The 12500-nt window shown below is 53.7% G+C and overlaps 4 protein-coding genes across 4 annotated transcripts in view; 3 read left to right on the forward strand and 1 right to left on the reverse strand.

Annotated features, from left to right (window-relative positions):
* The window catches only part of LOC115560668 (vitellogenin-2), a 434163-nt gene that overhangs the window by 301096 nt on the left and 120567 nt on the right, over positions 1-12500 (reverse strand).
* Positions 1-12500, forward strand: part of LOC115560655 (uncharacterized) — a 553265-nt gene that overhangs the window by 150925 nt on the left and 389840 nt on the right. The gene's annotated exons all lie outside the window — the stretch shown is intronic.
* LOC115560686 (caspase-1-like) overlaps positions 1-12500 on the forward strand; it is a 158848-nt gene that overhangs the window by 104101 nt on the left and 42247 nt on the right. The window lies entirely within an intron of this gene.
* LOC115560712 (intraflagellar transport protein 80 homolog) lies at positions 858-6912 on the forward strand (the record flags this gene model as incomplete). Of its 2 annotated transcripts, none has more annotated exon segments than XM_030380232.1 (5): positions 858-1029; positions 3946-4035; positions 4705-4916; positions 5506-5629; positions 5899-6912. In XM_030380232.1, coding segments are annotated over 5 exon segments (709 nt in total), but the record flags the coding sequence as incomplete, so codon positions are not given.

Raw genomic sequence — 12500 nt, forward strand, 5'->3', positions numbered from 1 at the left:
AATCCTCCTCACTCCTCCTGCTCACTCCTCCTCACTCCTCCTCACTCCTCCTCACTCCTCCTCACTCCTCCTGGTCACTCCTCCTCACTCCTCCTCACTCCTCCTGCTCACTCCTCCTCACTCCTCCTGCCCACTCCTCCTCACTCCTCCTGGTCACTCCTGCTCACTCCTCCTCACTCCTCCTCACTCCTCCTCACTCCTCCTGCTCACTCCTCCTCACTCCTCCTCCTCACTCCTCCTCACTCCTCCTGCTCACTCCTCCTCACTCCTCCTGCTCACTCCTCCTCACTCCTCCTCACTCCCCCTCACTCCTCCTCACTCCTCCTGCTCACTCCTCCTGCTCACTCCTCCTGGTCACTCCTCCTGCTCACTCCTCCTCACTCCTCCTCCTCACTCCTCCTCACTCCTCCTGCCCACTCCTCCTCACTCCTCCTGGTCACTCCTCCCGCCTAGTAAAAAGGGGGATAATGCGTAGAACGCCGGTCATTATCGAAAATAAGGTTTATTTTTCCAGATATGACCGGAGTTTATACATCATCTCTTACATACAACACCACTCTCTCCCAACAGTCTTGTCTGCGCACTCTCATCCAAATACATCTTGTTTGCGGCGGAGGAGGGGGTAGATATAAAGACCGGACGAGAAACTGACATCCCCGTGCTGTCCTCCTTCCTCTTAAGTGAAGGAGCAGGCGAGAAAAGCGCTCTCCTGCTGGGCATTAAAAGCAAAAACCGCCGGCAGAAGGGGCGGGGCTGCCCAGGCTAGGGGGCAGGTCGATGGACAGGAAGTACCCTCACCACGTTGTTCCCCCCCCCCCCCCCCCCCCCCCCCCCCCCCCCCCCTCTGCTTCCCGCAGCGAGTTCGGCCGCGCGCCGCACATCCTGAGCTACGTGGGCTCTAAGGTGACGGTGCGGCAGGGCGACGGCTCCCTGGTGTACAGCAGCGTGTCCCCCTACCCCGCCCTGCTCCACAGCTACAGCGCCTCCGCAGGCTGGGAGGACGCACTGCGCCTCTGCCGCTTCGCCAAGGTAGCAACACTGCGCACGCTAGAGCGCACTCGTACACACGCACGCACGCACGCACGCACGCACACACGCACACACGCACACACACACACACACACACACACACACACACACACACACACTTATATACACACACACATAATAAAATAAATACAACTTTCTTAATCCCACTAGGGGCAATTTGTTTGCACACACACAAACCCTACACACACACAAATACATGCTAATTTGTACAAACGCTCACACAGACACACGAACACACACACACTCACTCATCCGTACACACACAGACATACACACGTACACACAAACACACTCCTATGCACACATACAAACCTACTGTCATTCTCATTCTCAATTCCCAGTCTGGGGCCTCACCTGGTGGTGGGGGGGGCCCTGGGGCCTCACCTGGTGGGGGGGGGGGGCCGGCCCTGGGGCCTCACCTGGTGGTGGGGGGGGGCCCTGGGGCCTCACCTGGTGGTGGGGGGGGGCCCTGGGGCCTCACCTGGTGGTGGGGGGGCCCTGGGGCCTCATCTGGTGGTGGGGGGGGGCCCTGGGGCCTCACTTGGTGGGGGGGGGGGGTGGGCCTGGGGGGGGGGGCGGGCATCGGGGCCTGCTCGCCTTCCCCCTCCGTGTTCCGACCAATCACGTTGCTGGAGGCGCGTGGTTGGTGGACACAGAACTCTTATACACTGTGCGACACAAACTGGTCCTGCGGTAGTAAACTGCAGACGTGTCTGTAGAGTTTTCTAATCAACACCGTGTTGGAGGTCGTGTCTCCGTCGCAAACAGGAAACAAGATGTAGCCCCCAGTGTTTCCGCTAGAAGAAATTGGTACCGGTCATGTGACCGGGAAGGTTTGATTTTACCGGTCAAATTGGAAAAAAAATCGGTCGGATATTATCCGTGTTTATTGCACTTAAAAAAATTGATAGGCAGGCTATATAAATAAGAAGAAGTGTGTGATCATATTTTGATTCGCCATGGTTGTTAAATACCGGTACTCCGCAAAGCTTGCCGCCGACTTTCCCTAGCTTGCCGCCGTTTAGTTCATAAACCTACGGTACGATCGTCTATAGCGATCAATTTGAGCAAGTGCACGAAATGTAACAACTTATTTATTTTATCACACAGGCTACGCTACAATCAAAACCCTCACTGTTTTACATGAATTGGCTAAACAAATTACCACTGCAGCATATTTAAACACAATTCAAATGAACATTCAAAAATATTTGTGCTCAATCTAAAAGGTTGAATCTCCTCGTGACTGAATGTTTGTATACAGCGCGCATGCTGTATGCGCGCAGGGTTGATGCGCTCCACTTTTTTCTGTGGAGAACCAGCGCCTTGAATGTTCCGCATAAAACGAAACCGGGTCGTTTTCGCCCGTCTCGGCTCCGTGTGGACGGGGCCTTATTTCCAATCGGTCATTCTGACCGGAGACATTTAGAATTTTCGGTCCTCCTCATTTTTTTTCCGGTCAAAGACCGGTAATTACCGGACAACGGGAACTCTGGTAGCCCCGCCCCTCGCAGTTTCTGGTTTCCGGCGTCGACCTTGTTGCCTCCCACACAGGATCTGCTCAATCATAAAGCTGCTCTGAGTGTGTGTGTGTGTGTGTGTGTGTGTGTGTGTGTGTGTGTGTGTGTGTGTGTGTGTGTGTGTGTGTGTGTGTGTGTGTGTGTGTGTGTGTGTGTGTGTGTGTGTGTGTGGGGGGGGGGTTGTGTCATGGGGGTCACAACATGCTGGAATATGACACATGCACATAATATATAAATTTCATTTTGTTTAATTTAGTCTAATTGCCGTCATTATTCATATAACTGACCTCTAGAAGGTGATAAGTATTTGTCAGCCCAGAACTATGACGAAGTCCAGCGTTTGTGTGTGTGTGTGTGTGTGTGTGTGTGTGTGTGTGTGTGTGTGTGTGTGTGTGTGTGTGTGTGTGTGTGTGTGTGTGTGTGTGTGTGTGTGTGTGTGTCTGTGTGCAGTTTACGGGACCAGACCAGCAGACTTTAATTAGGCCTCAATTAGACCGGTGACACTATTTACCGTATTTCACCCGCTAGGATAAACTCATAAATACTCAGATATACACACACACACACACACACACACACACACACACACACACACACACACAGACACAGACACAGACACGAATACTGAACACACACAAATGTACACATGCACGCACACGTATAAATACTAAATACACATACAAAATGTACACACACACACACATACACACACACGTACACACACACACACACACACACACACTCACACACACACACAGGGATGATGAAAATGAGTTAACCACAGGGCTGGTTGGAGGGAGACCTTGCGGTGAGATGGGGGGGGTTTAAGAGACTCCCCCCAGCCCCCCCCCCCCCCCCCCCCCTCTTCTTCTTCTGGTTGGGGGGGGGGGGTGTTAAGAGCAAACAGCCCCCCCCCGCCCCCTCCTCTTCTTCTGGTTGAGGGGGGGGATTAAGAGCCACCGGCCCCCCCCCCCCCTCCTCTTCTTCTGGTTGGGGGGGGGTTAAGAGCCACCAGCCCCCCCCCCCCCTCCTTTCTTCTTTGGTGGGGGGGGGGGGTTAAGAGCACCAGCCCCCCCCCCCTCCTCTCTGTGTTGGGGGGGGGGGGGGGGTTAAGAGCCACCAGCCCCCCCCCCCCCTCCTCTTCTTCTGGTTGGGGGGGGGGCTCTTCCCAGAAGCACAGCTGTAGATGTCAGTGGGGCGTGGCCTGGGGGGGTTGTACCCACTACAGCGCTGGTCGTGCCCCCTGCGTGTGCGTGCCTAGCGGGGGGGTTCTCTCTTCTAGCGTGTGCGTGTGTGAACAGGCACCAGGCCGCTCCACCTCACTGACCAGCGCGGTGAGTCATCACCTCACTGATTGGTCCTCCTCTCCCACCAGGACCCCGCCCTGTGGGCGTGTCTGGCTGGCATGGCGATGGCCAATCGGGAGCTGGCCACAGCGGAGGCGGCCTACACCGCCATCGGAGAGGTGAGGCCACCTGTCTACCTGTCTCTTAATCTACCTGTCTACTGTTGTACCTGTCTACCTGACTATCAGTCTACCTGACTATCAGTCCACCTGTCTACCTGTCTCCCTGTCTCCCTGTCTCCCTGTCTACCAGTCTACCTGTCGATCTGACTACCCGTCTACCTGTCCTTAATCTACCTGTCTACTGTTGTACCTGTCTACCAGTCTTCCTGTCTACCTGACTATCAGTCCACCTGTCCACCTGTCTAGCTGTCTACCCGTGTACCCGTCTCCCTGTCTCCCTGTCTACCCGTGTACCCGTCTACCTGTCTCCCTGTCTACCTGTCTCCCTGTCTCCCTGTCTACCTGTCTCCCTGTCTCCCTGTCTACCTGTGTTCCAGTCTTCCGGTCCATCTGTCTACCTGTCTACCTGTCTCCCTGTCTCCCTGTCTACCTGTCTCCCCGTCTACCTGTCTCTCTGTCTCCCTGGTTTTTGGGGCCCTGTCATCGTCACCACGGCAACCCTCAGTGTTTGTGACCCACTGTTAATTGAAACTAATCCACAAAGGTCCCCCCCCCCCTGAGCAGGGCGCTGGTTATGAGTTCAGCATCACTCCCACACGGTGCAGTAAGAGAAGCCCCGCAGACGTAGTGCTACCCAACCCCCGGCGGGGGGGGGGCGGTGCCCAGGTCCCCAGCGCCCCGTGCCTCAGCCCTGGGTCTGTGCAGGTGGCCCGGGTGCAGTACATCCGCTTCATCCAGGAGCAGCCGTCCAGGGAGTCCACGCTGGCCCACCTGCTGCTGTTCAGCGGCCACGCCCCCGAGGCCGAGGCCGCGCTGCTGCAGGCCGGCCTGGTGTACCGGGCCATCCAGGTCCACATAGACCTCTTCCACTGGGACAGGTGTGTGTGTGTGTGTGTGTGTGTGTGTGTGTGTGTGTGTGTGTGTGTGTGTGTGTGTGTGTGTGTGTGTGTGTGACTGTGTGACTGTGTGTGTGTGTTTTTAGGTGTGTGTGTTTCAGTGTGTGCATATATGAGTGTCTGTGTGTGTGTGTGTGTGTGTGTGTGTGTGTGTGTGTGTGTGTGTGTGTGTGTGTTTCGGTGTGTGCATATATGAGTGTTTGTGTGTGTGTGTGTGTTTCGGTGTGTGCATATATGAGTGTGTGTGTGTGTGTGTGTGTGTGTGTTTCGGTGTGTGCATATATGAGTGTGTGTGTGTTTCGGTGTGTGCATATATGAATGTGTGTGTGTGTGTGTGTGTGTGTGTGTGTGTGTATGCAATTGAGTGTATGTGCAAGCTTACGTGTGTGTGTATGCATATAAGCGTGTGTATCTTGTGCATACAATGCGTACAAGTGTGTGTTTTGTGTGTATGCATATGAGTGTGCGTGTGGTGACGGGGGGAGCTGGGTGTGTGTGTGTGTGTGTGTGAGTGAGTGTGCGTGTGCTCTGCGTGTGGTGACGGGGGGGGGGCTGGGTGTGTGTCCTCCAGGGCTCTGGAGCTGGCGGTGAAACACAAGACCCACGTGGACACGGTGCTGGCCTACAGGGGGCGCTACCTACAGCGGGTCGGCCGCAAGGAGAGCAGCAAGAGGTTCCTGCAGTACGCTGAGGGGGTACGTGTGTGTGTGTGTGTGTGTGTGTGTGTGTGTGTGTGTGTGTGTGTGTGTGTGTGTGTGTGTGTGTGTGTGTGTGTGTGTGTGTGTGTGTGTGTGTGTTATACTTGGCATAAAGAAGAGGAGTGATGTCAGGTTATGATGCAGTTATTTTCTCTCTTTGTGTGTGTGTGTGTGTGTGTGTGTGTGTGTGTGTGTGTGTGTGTGTGTGTGTGTGTGTGTGTGTGTGTGTGTGTGTGTGTGTGTGTGTGTGTGTGTGTGTGTCTCAGGTGGAGGTGGACTGGGAGAAGATCCAGGCGAAGCTGGAGATGGAGCTGACGAAGGAGAGAGAGAGGGCGGCCAACGTCTCCGTCAGGAGCAGTGTGGCCCCACGTCGCTGAGTCCTCTTAGCTCTGAGTCCTCTGAGCTCTGACTCCTCTTAGCTCTGACTCCTCTTAGCTCTGAGTCCTCTTAGCTCTGAGTCCTCTTGGCTTTGAGTCCTCTGAGCTCTGACTCCTCTTAGCTCTGACTCCTCTTAGCTCTGAGTCCTCTTAGCTCTGAGTCCTCTTGGCTCTGAGTCCTCTTGGCTCTGAGTCCTCTGAGCTCTGACTCCTCTTAGCTCTAACTCCTCTTAGCTCTGAGTCCTCTTAGCTCTGAGTCCTCTTGGCTCTGAGTCCTCTTGGCTCTGAGTCCTCTTGGCTCTGAGTCCTCTTGGCTCTGAGTCCTCTTAGCTCTGAGTCCTCTTAACTCTGAGTCCTCTTAGCTCTGAGTCCTCTTAGCTCTGAGTCCTCTTAGCTCTGAGTCCTCTTAACTCTGAGTCCTCTTGGCTCTGAGTCCTCTTGGCTCTGAGTCCTCTTAGCTCTGAGTCCTCTTAGCTCTGAGTCCTCTTGGCTCAGACTCCTCTTAGCTCTGACTCCTCTGAGCTCTGAGTCCTCTTAGCTCTGACTCCTCTGAGCTCTGAGTCCTCTTAGCTCTGACTCCTCTGAGCTCTGAGTCCTCACAGAATGCTGTTTGCTGGTCAGTAAGACTGTTTGTGGTGAGTTAATAAACGTAGTGCACTTCCACGACAATAGTCGTCAAGTGCATCTGCTAGCACGGATTGAGGTTTTGACCCGACAGTAGAGGGCAGCGTTTCCTTAGGGGCTGCAGAGCCTCATGTTCACGTTAGTCCGACGGCGTTGGACTAACTTGTGTACATAGCGGGTTGAACGTGTACCGTTTGTTTACACATGTATATATCTTCTTCTTTTTTTTTACATTGAGACGTGTGAAATAGATTTCAATAAAAAAAAGTATTTAACACATTTCACACCGCACGTGTGTGTTGCGTACGAGTGTGTATGCGTCTAGGTGTGCGTGTGTCTATGTGTGTGTGTGTGTGTGTGTGTGTGTGTGTGTGTGTGTGTGTGTGTGTGTGTGTGTGTGTGTGTGTGTAAAGCTAAGACATCTGTGAATCGACAATATATACGTTCTACATTAAGGAACGTTATTGTAAGTTTTGCTATTTCATGCCCTTAAGGAATGAGACTTTGTGGGTCTCTCTCCAAAATGCTCCCGGACCATAATGTAGAATTCATGAGGGTAGAGCTTATTGATCTGACCTTAGCTCCTCGGCTGTCCGGGTCCGGTAAGAGGAAGGCTGCTGCTTTATTGGCACTTATTGTAATGCTGCGAGCCCATCCATCGTGTTCCAACTCGCTGCCCACAGACACTCTACACATTACTGGGTCTATTCTCAGAGAGAAGTTTATCTTTGCATTTGTCGATGAAGATGTTTGTGTGTGTGTGTGTGTGTGTGTTTGTGATTCTCTGTGATGTAACTCTGGACACGTGTTGAAGGGCATTTCAACTATCTCCAATAAGTACTCTGAGTGCCTTCATCTTCCTACCATCTCGTTAAAGATATATGGGGAGGAAACTCGATGACTGTTTATGCTGCCTCTCTCTCTCTCTCTCTCTCTCTCTCTCTCTCTCTCTCTCTCTCTCTCTCTCTCTCTCTCTCTGCCTCTCTCTCTGCCTCTCTCTCTGCCTCTCTCTCTCTCTGCCTCTCTCTCTCTCTCTCTCTCTCTCTCTCTCTCTCTCTCTCTCTGCCTCTCTCTCTCTCTCTGTCTCTCTCTGTCTGTCTCTCTCTCTCTCTCTCTATCTCTCTGCCTCTCTGTCTGTCTCTCTCTCTCTCTCTCTCTCTGCCCCTCTGCCCCTCTGTCTCTCTCTCTCTCTGTCTCTGTCTCTGTCTCTCTATCTCTCTCTCTCTGTCTCTCTCTGTCTCTGTCTCTGTCTCTGTCTCTCTCTCTCTCTCTCTCTCTGTCTCTGTCTCTGTCTCTGTCTCTCTCTCTCTCTCTCTGTCTCTGTCTCTGTCTCCTCTCTCTCTCTCTCTCTCTCTCTCTCTCTCTCTCTCTCTCTCTCTCTCTCTCTCTCTCTCTCTCTCTCTCTCTCTCTCTCTCTCTGCCCTCTCTCTCTCTCTCTCTCTCTCTCTCTCTCTCTCTCTCTCTCTCTCTCTCTCTCTCTCTCTCTCTCTCTCTCTTCCCCCCCCCCCCCCCTCCCTCACTACATCCACGCGGTGGGGGATACGGAGGCCTTCTGGAGCCTCTGTTCTGCTGTGCTTCAGTGGGGCTCAGGTGTGGGCTGAAGTGTCCATACCACCAGCCCCCCCCCCCCCCCCCCCTCCTCTGGTATACCTCGAGCCATCAGGGCGCTCGCTGTCGACTCAGCAAAATTCAATAAGGCAACATTCTAGCATCCAAGACATGCGCTGATTGTAGGTATTTCACAGCTCCTTTATTCATTTTTTGCAAAATATATAAATATATCATATTATATATATATATATATATAATAATAAATGACATATAATAATGTATGGAGCCGGTTCAAACTCCTTCTTTTATTCAAAGACACATTCATGGACAAGGCTTCCCGGGGTCTGAACCCTAAACGTAGTGAGCGAGCTGCTTCTTACCGTCTGGTAACACAACACCATAATGAGGCCCCGTCCACCCGCCTAATGGGCGATGTATCCCCTCTGAAGCACGGCTCATAACTTGGTTATGCTGAGCGCGCGTGGGCGGGAGTGTATCGCTTGGATTAATATAGCCCTGCTCGTATACAAGTCTTCAGAGCGGACCGGAATAGCAACGATTCAAGTGGCGATCGGTGAGTTCCAGCCAATAAACACCAAGTCAAGTTAACTCTGCCGAGGAGAGAGTTCAGAGAGAGGCTTTCTTCACGTCACGCACGGTACTGCGGGGTCAGGCCAACACGGGTACAGTGAACACACACGGGTACAATCAAGGGCCGCGTTCCAGGTTGCGATATGAAGAGGCATTGCTTTTTTTTTAAATGGAATCCATTTCCAATCCATGCAAACTGAAGCAGCTCGTGAACAGAAGGAACAGGGTTTATGTTGAGCCTGCTGTCTCCTGCATGGCTGAGTGGCACACACACACACACACACCCCCCCACACACACAGTAAGTAATACACAAAGTCATAAGCACACGTAAACACAGACACACACTCCACCAGTATTGACCCACCCAGGCCAAGCCAGCTACATATAACCCCCCCTACTCCTAGGGGTCTGGCTCTCTTCTGATGGATCCGATGCCGTGGTCCGTCGGGCTACAGGCCCAAAGGCTCACTCTACAGATCGAGGTTCATCCCCGCTCTCTGCGTCATGCAGGACTTCTTGGGTTGGACCTCAGGGCAGAGGCTATGGTCCCTCCTGGGGTTTGATACTCAGAGTCCCGGATCCAGGCCTGACTCAACCCCAGACCCGGTCTGAGCTCGTACACAGTGTGGTCCCGTGATTGTCTAATAATCATCGTCAGTACGTAGGCCTACTGGATATGAATAAGGCTGTAGTGCGGCCATCTCACCTCTAAACAACGTGTAGTAACTTCAAGTAAACGGCTCTAGCGTTCTAATCCTCATCAATCTGAGGAGCCGAAGACACAGACAGACAGACAGACAGACAGCCAGTCAGACAGACAGACCGGACAACCGTTTCAGACAGACGGACCGACAGCCAGTCAGACAGACAGACAGACCGGACAGCCATTCAGACAGACAGCCAGTCAGACAGACAGACAACCCCAGAACAACGGAGGTTTGACCCCCATCTCCAGGAGAAGTGACCCCAGAGGGGGTAACCCCGTCTCCAGGAGGAGTGACCCCCTTCTCATTCACCATGCGGGCGCAGAGAGTAACAGATAATGCGATTGTAACACGACCGCGTGAGCCGCCGGAGACACAAAGAGGCCCGTCGGAGCAGCCTTCTCCTTTATTATCTCTCCCGTTCAACCCGCCTGGGACGATTTGCATACAAAATACGAGCCGCCCTTTTTAATCGTATAAAATGCGCATAATTTCCCGTCCCTCTTTAGCCCGGTGATTATCATTATAATTGCACTTGATAGTGAGTCTGCGGAGAATCCCTGCCTTTAGAATCGGCTTAGCCGGTTCCATTGTGCATGGTGGCTGTGACGGTCTGTAACATCCACCACTGTCTTTATCATCCATCACTGTCTGTATCCTCCATCACTGTCGGTATCCTCCATCACTGTCTGTATCCTCCATCACTGTCGGTATCCTCCATCACCGTCTGTATCCTCCTTCAAACGGAGTTCCGCGACGCACGCAAACAGTGTCCGTGGCCGGAGACCGGCTCCAGCTCATCCTGCCTCGGCTCCCGGGTCCTGCTGTCCCCCGCCGCGGCGCTAGTCCTCCCCGCCTCGGAGGCGCTCGGCTCGGCATCGCTCAGCAGGTTGTCGTCGGAGCGGTCCCGGCGCATCTCCAGCATGGTCTCCTCGTAGGTGGGCAGGTACTTCACCTCGTCGTAGGACGGCAGGCTGGGCGAGGCGAAGCCCCCGAGACTGTACTCCGGGATAGCGGTCCAGCAGTGAGTCCTGCGACGCGGACCCCCCCGCGGGGCCGTGGAACAGGGCGGGCTCCTCGGGCCGCTCCCCGTGGTGCGGGGGTCTTCGGGGCCGCGGGGGGCAGATGATCCGCTGGATGAAGTAGCCCATGGCGAACAGCAGCAGCAGGATCAGGATACCGGACAGCTTGCGCGTCACCCAGCCCACGTTGTCGAAGAAGATGTGGATGGGGAGCTTGCAGCAGCGCACCGTAGTGGCGCTCGCGTTCCCGGTGCCGGGCGGGCAGCACTGCTGTCCGTCACCGCAGTGGACCTCTGCGCAGCTCCGGAGGGCTTGGCACACGGAGACGAGACACAACGACAGGAAGGTGCCGGTGGCGGGACCAAGCCTCCCCAACGCCATCCCGGTCTCCTCGGAGCGCGCGGGTCGGTGGCGGTTGCGGGGGACGAGCGGCGCGTGGTTTCGTCGGGCCGTGAGGGGTGCGCGTGGGGGGTAAAGCGATCGTCTCGGCAAAAGAAAAGTCCGCTCAGGTGTTCCTCCAGGTCGTCTCCTCTCTTCCAGCTGTGCGCCAATCACGTGCTCCAGCTCCTCGCGCGGTGCAGGACTGCGGAGCGGGACAGCAGGGGGGGGGGGGGGGGGAGATCCGGTGAGCCCAGCCCTCCAGTATCGATCCAGTAACCGAGTCCTGCTGTATAGAGGATGTTGTTCTTTCTTCGTTTTGTTTATCGTACTTGGTTCCGTTTTGGACGTCAGAAGTAGAAATTGGAGATGATCACAAACACTGACCTTGAAGAGGGTTCACTTCCACCCGTAGAGACGAGTCCAGCCCCCCCTCCGTCTGCTGCTGAACCCCCGAGCCGAGCCCGATACAGGAAGGAGGAGGGGGCCGATACTGGCCTTGGATTCCTTGATTGTTGTCTAATAATTCTGACATTGTCTTGTCACGGATTCATGGAAGTACAGCAATTCCCCTGAAGACAGTTTTCTAGCACATAAGAACATATTAGTTATAGTTATGATACAGTAATAGTTATAATACACTAATAGTTATACTATGGTGAGCCTTTAGAGCTGGAATGGCCGATAGCGGCTCCAACAGTGATATCCGTAGAGATGCTCATCCTCCTCTTTCCAAGACGTGGCTCATCTTCAATAACACATCCTTTAGCACCTTGGGCCTGTGACGTCACAGGTCACAGATATCCTAACCTGAGACTGAAGTTCAGCTACATTCACGTTCACGTTGAGGGCGTTCGGCAGACCCTTTATCCAAAACGACCAACCAATCAGTACATGTGTTAGAAGAAAGAGAAACAACATCTCTGTCGGTACGGTGAGGCTGTTGATAGAGCGCCAAGCGCTAACCATCACTAGGTTGACCCGTTCCCCGTACACATTAGAGGTAACTAGCGTAAGACGAGGTGATAGATGTTCATACACAGCACCGTGTAGCGGGCCTTCAGACCCGGGCCCCTGTGTCGACGCAGAACGAAGCCCCCCGCTGCCTTCCGGGAACACCCTGTCCCCGCGGACCGGAGGTCTCTCGGCCCCCAGGAGCAGATAATGCTCTGTGCGCTAAATCCAATTAGGGGCCATTGTGAGGCCGAGCGCTGAAAGGGGCGTCATGTTTCTGTGGCCCTCGATTAAGGAAACGTGACACCGGCCGGCAGCGATAAACAAACACATGATCGATGGACTCAGAGTCCCTGCAGCCTTCACAGTCCGCTGCACGGATCTATGGTGTAAGACGCAGACGCAGGCTTCATACACTTTATGTGTGGTATGTATCTGGGGGAAGTTGGCTTTTTTTCCAAGGATGGATGCATGAGATTGCTCTTATGCGTTATGTGTGTGTGTGTGTGGGTGTGTTTGTGCGTGTTTAAAACTATACTCACATAGCTATAATGAATTAATTGACAGTTGAATACAAGTATCCATTTTGGGCCATTGGACTGACATGTCACTGTATAGGCTCCGCCCACTTAAAAACCCAACATAAAACAACATTGTAATATTATC

This window comes from Gadus morhua, chromosome 16 (genome assembly GCF_902167405.1).
Source record: "Gadus morhua chromosome 16, gadMor3.0, whole genome shotgun sequence".
Lineage (NCBI taxonomy): Eukaryota > Metazoa > Chordata > Actinopteri > Gadiformes > Gadidae > Gadus > Gadus morhua.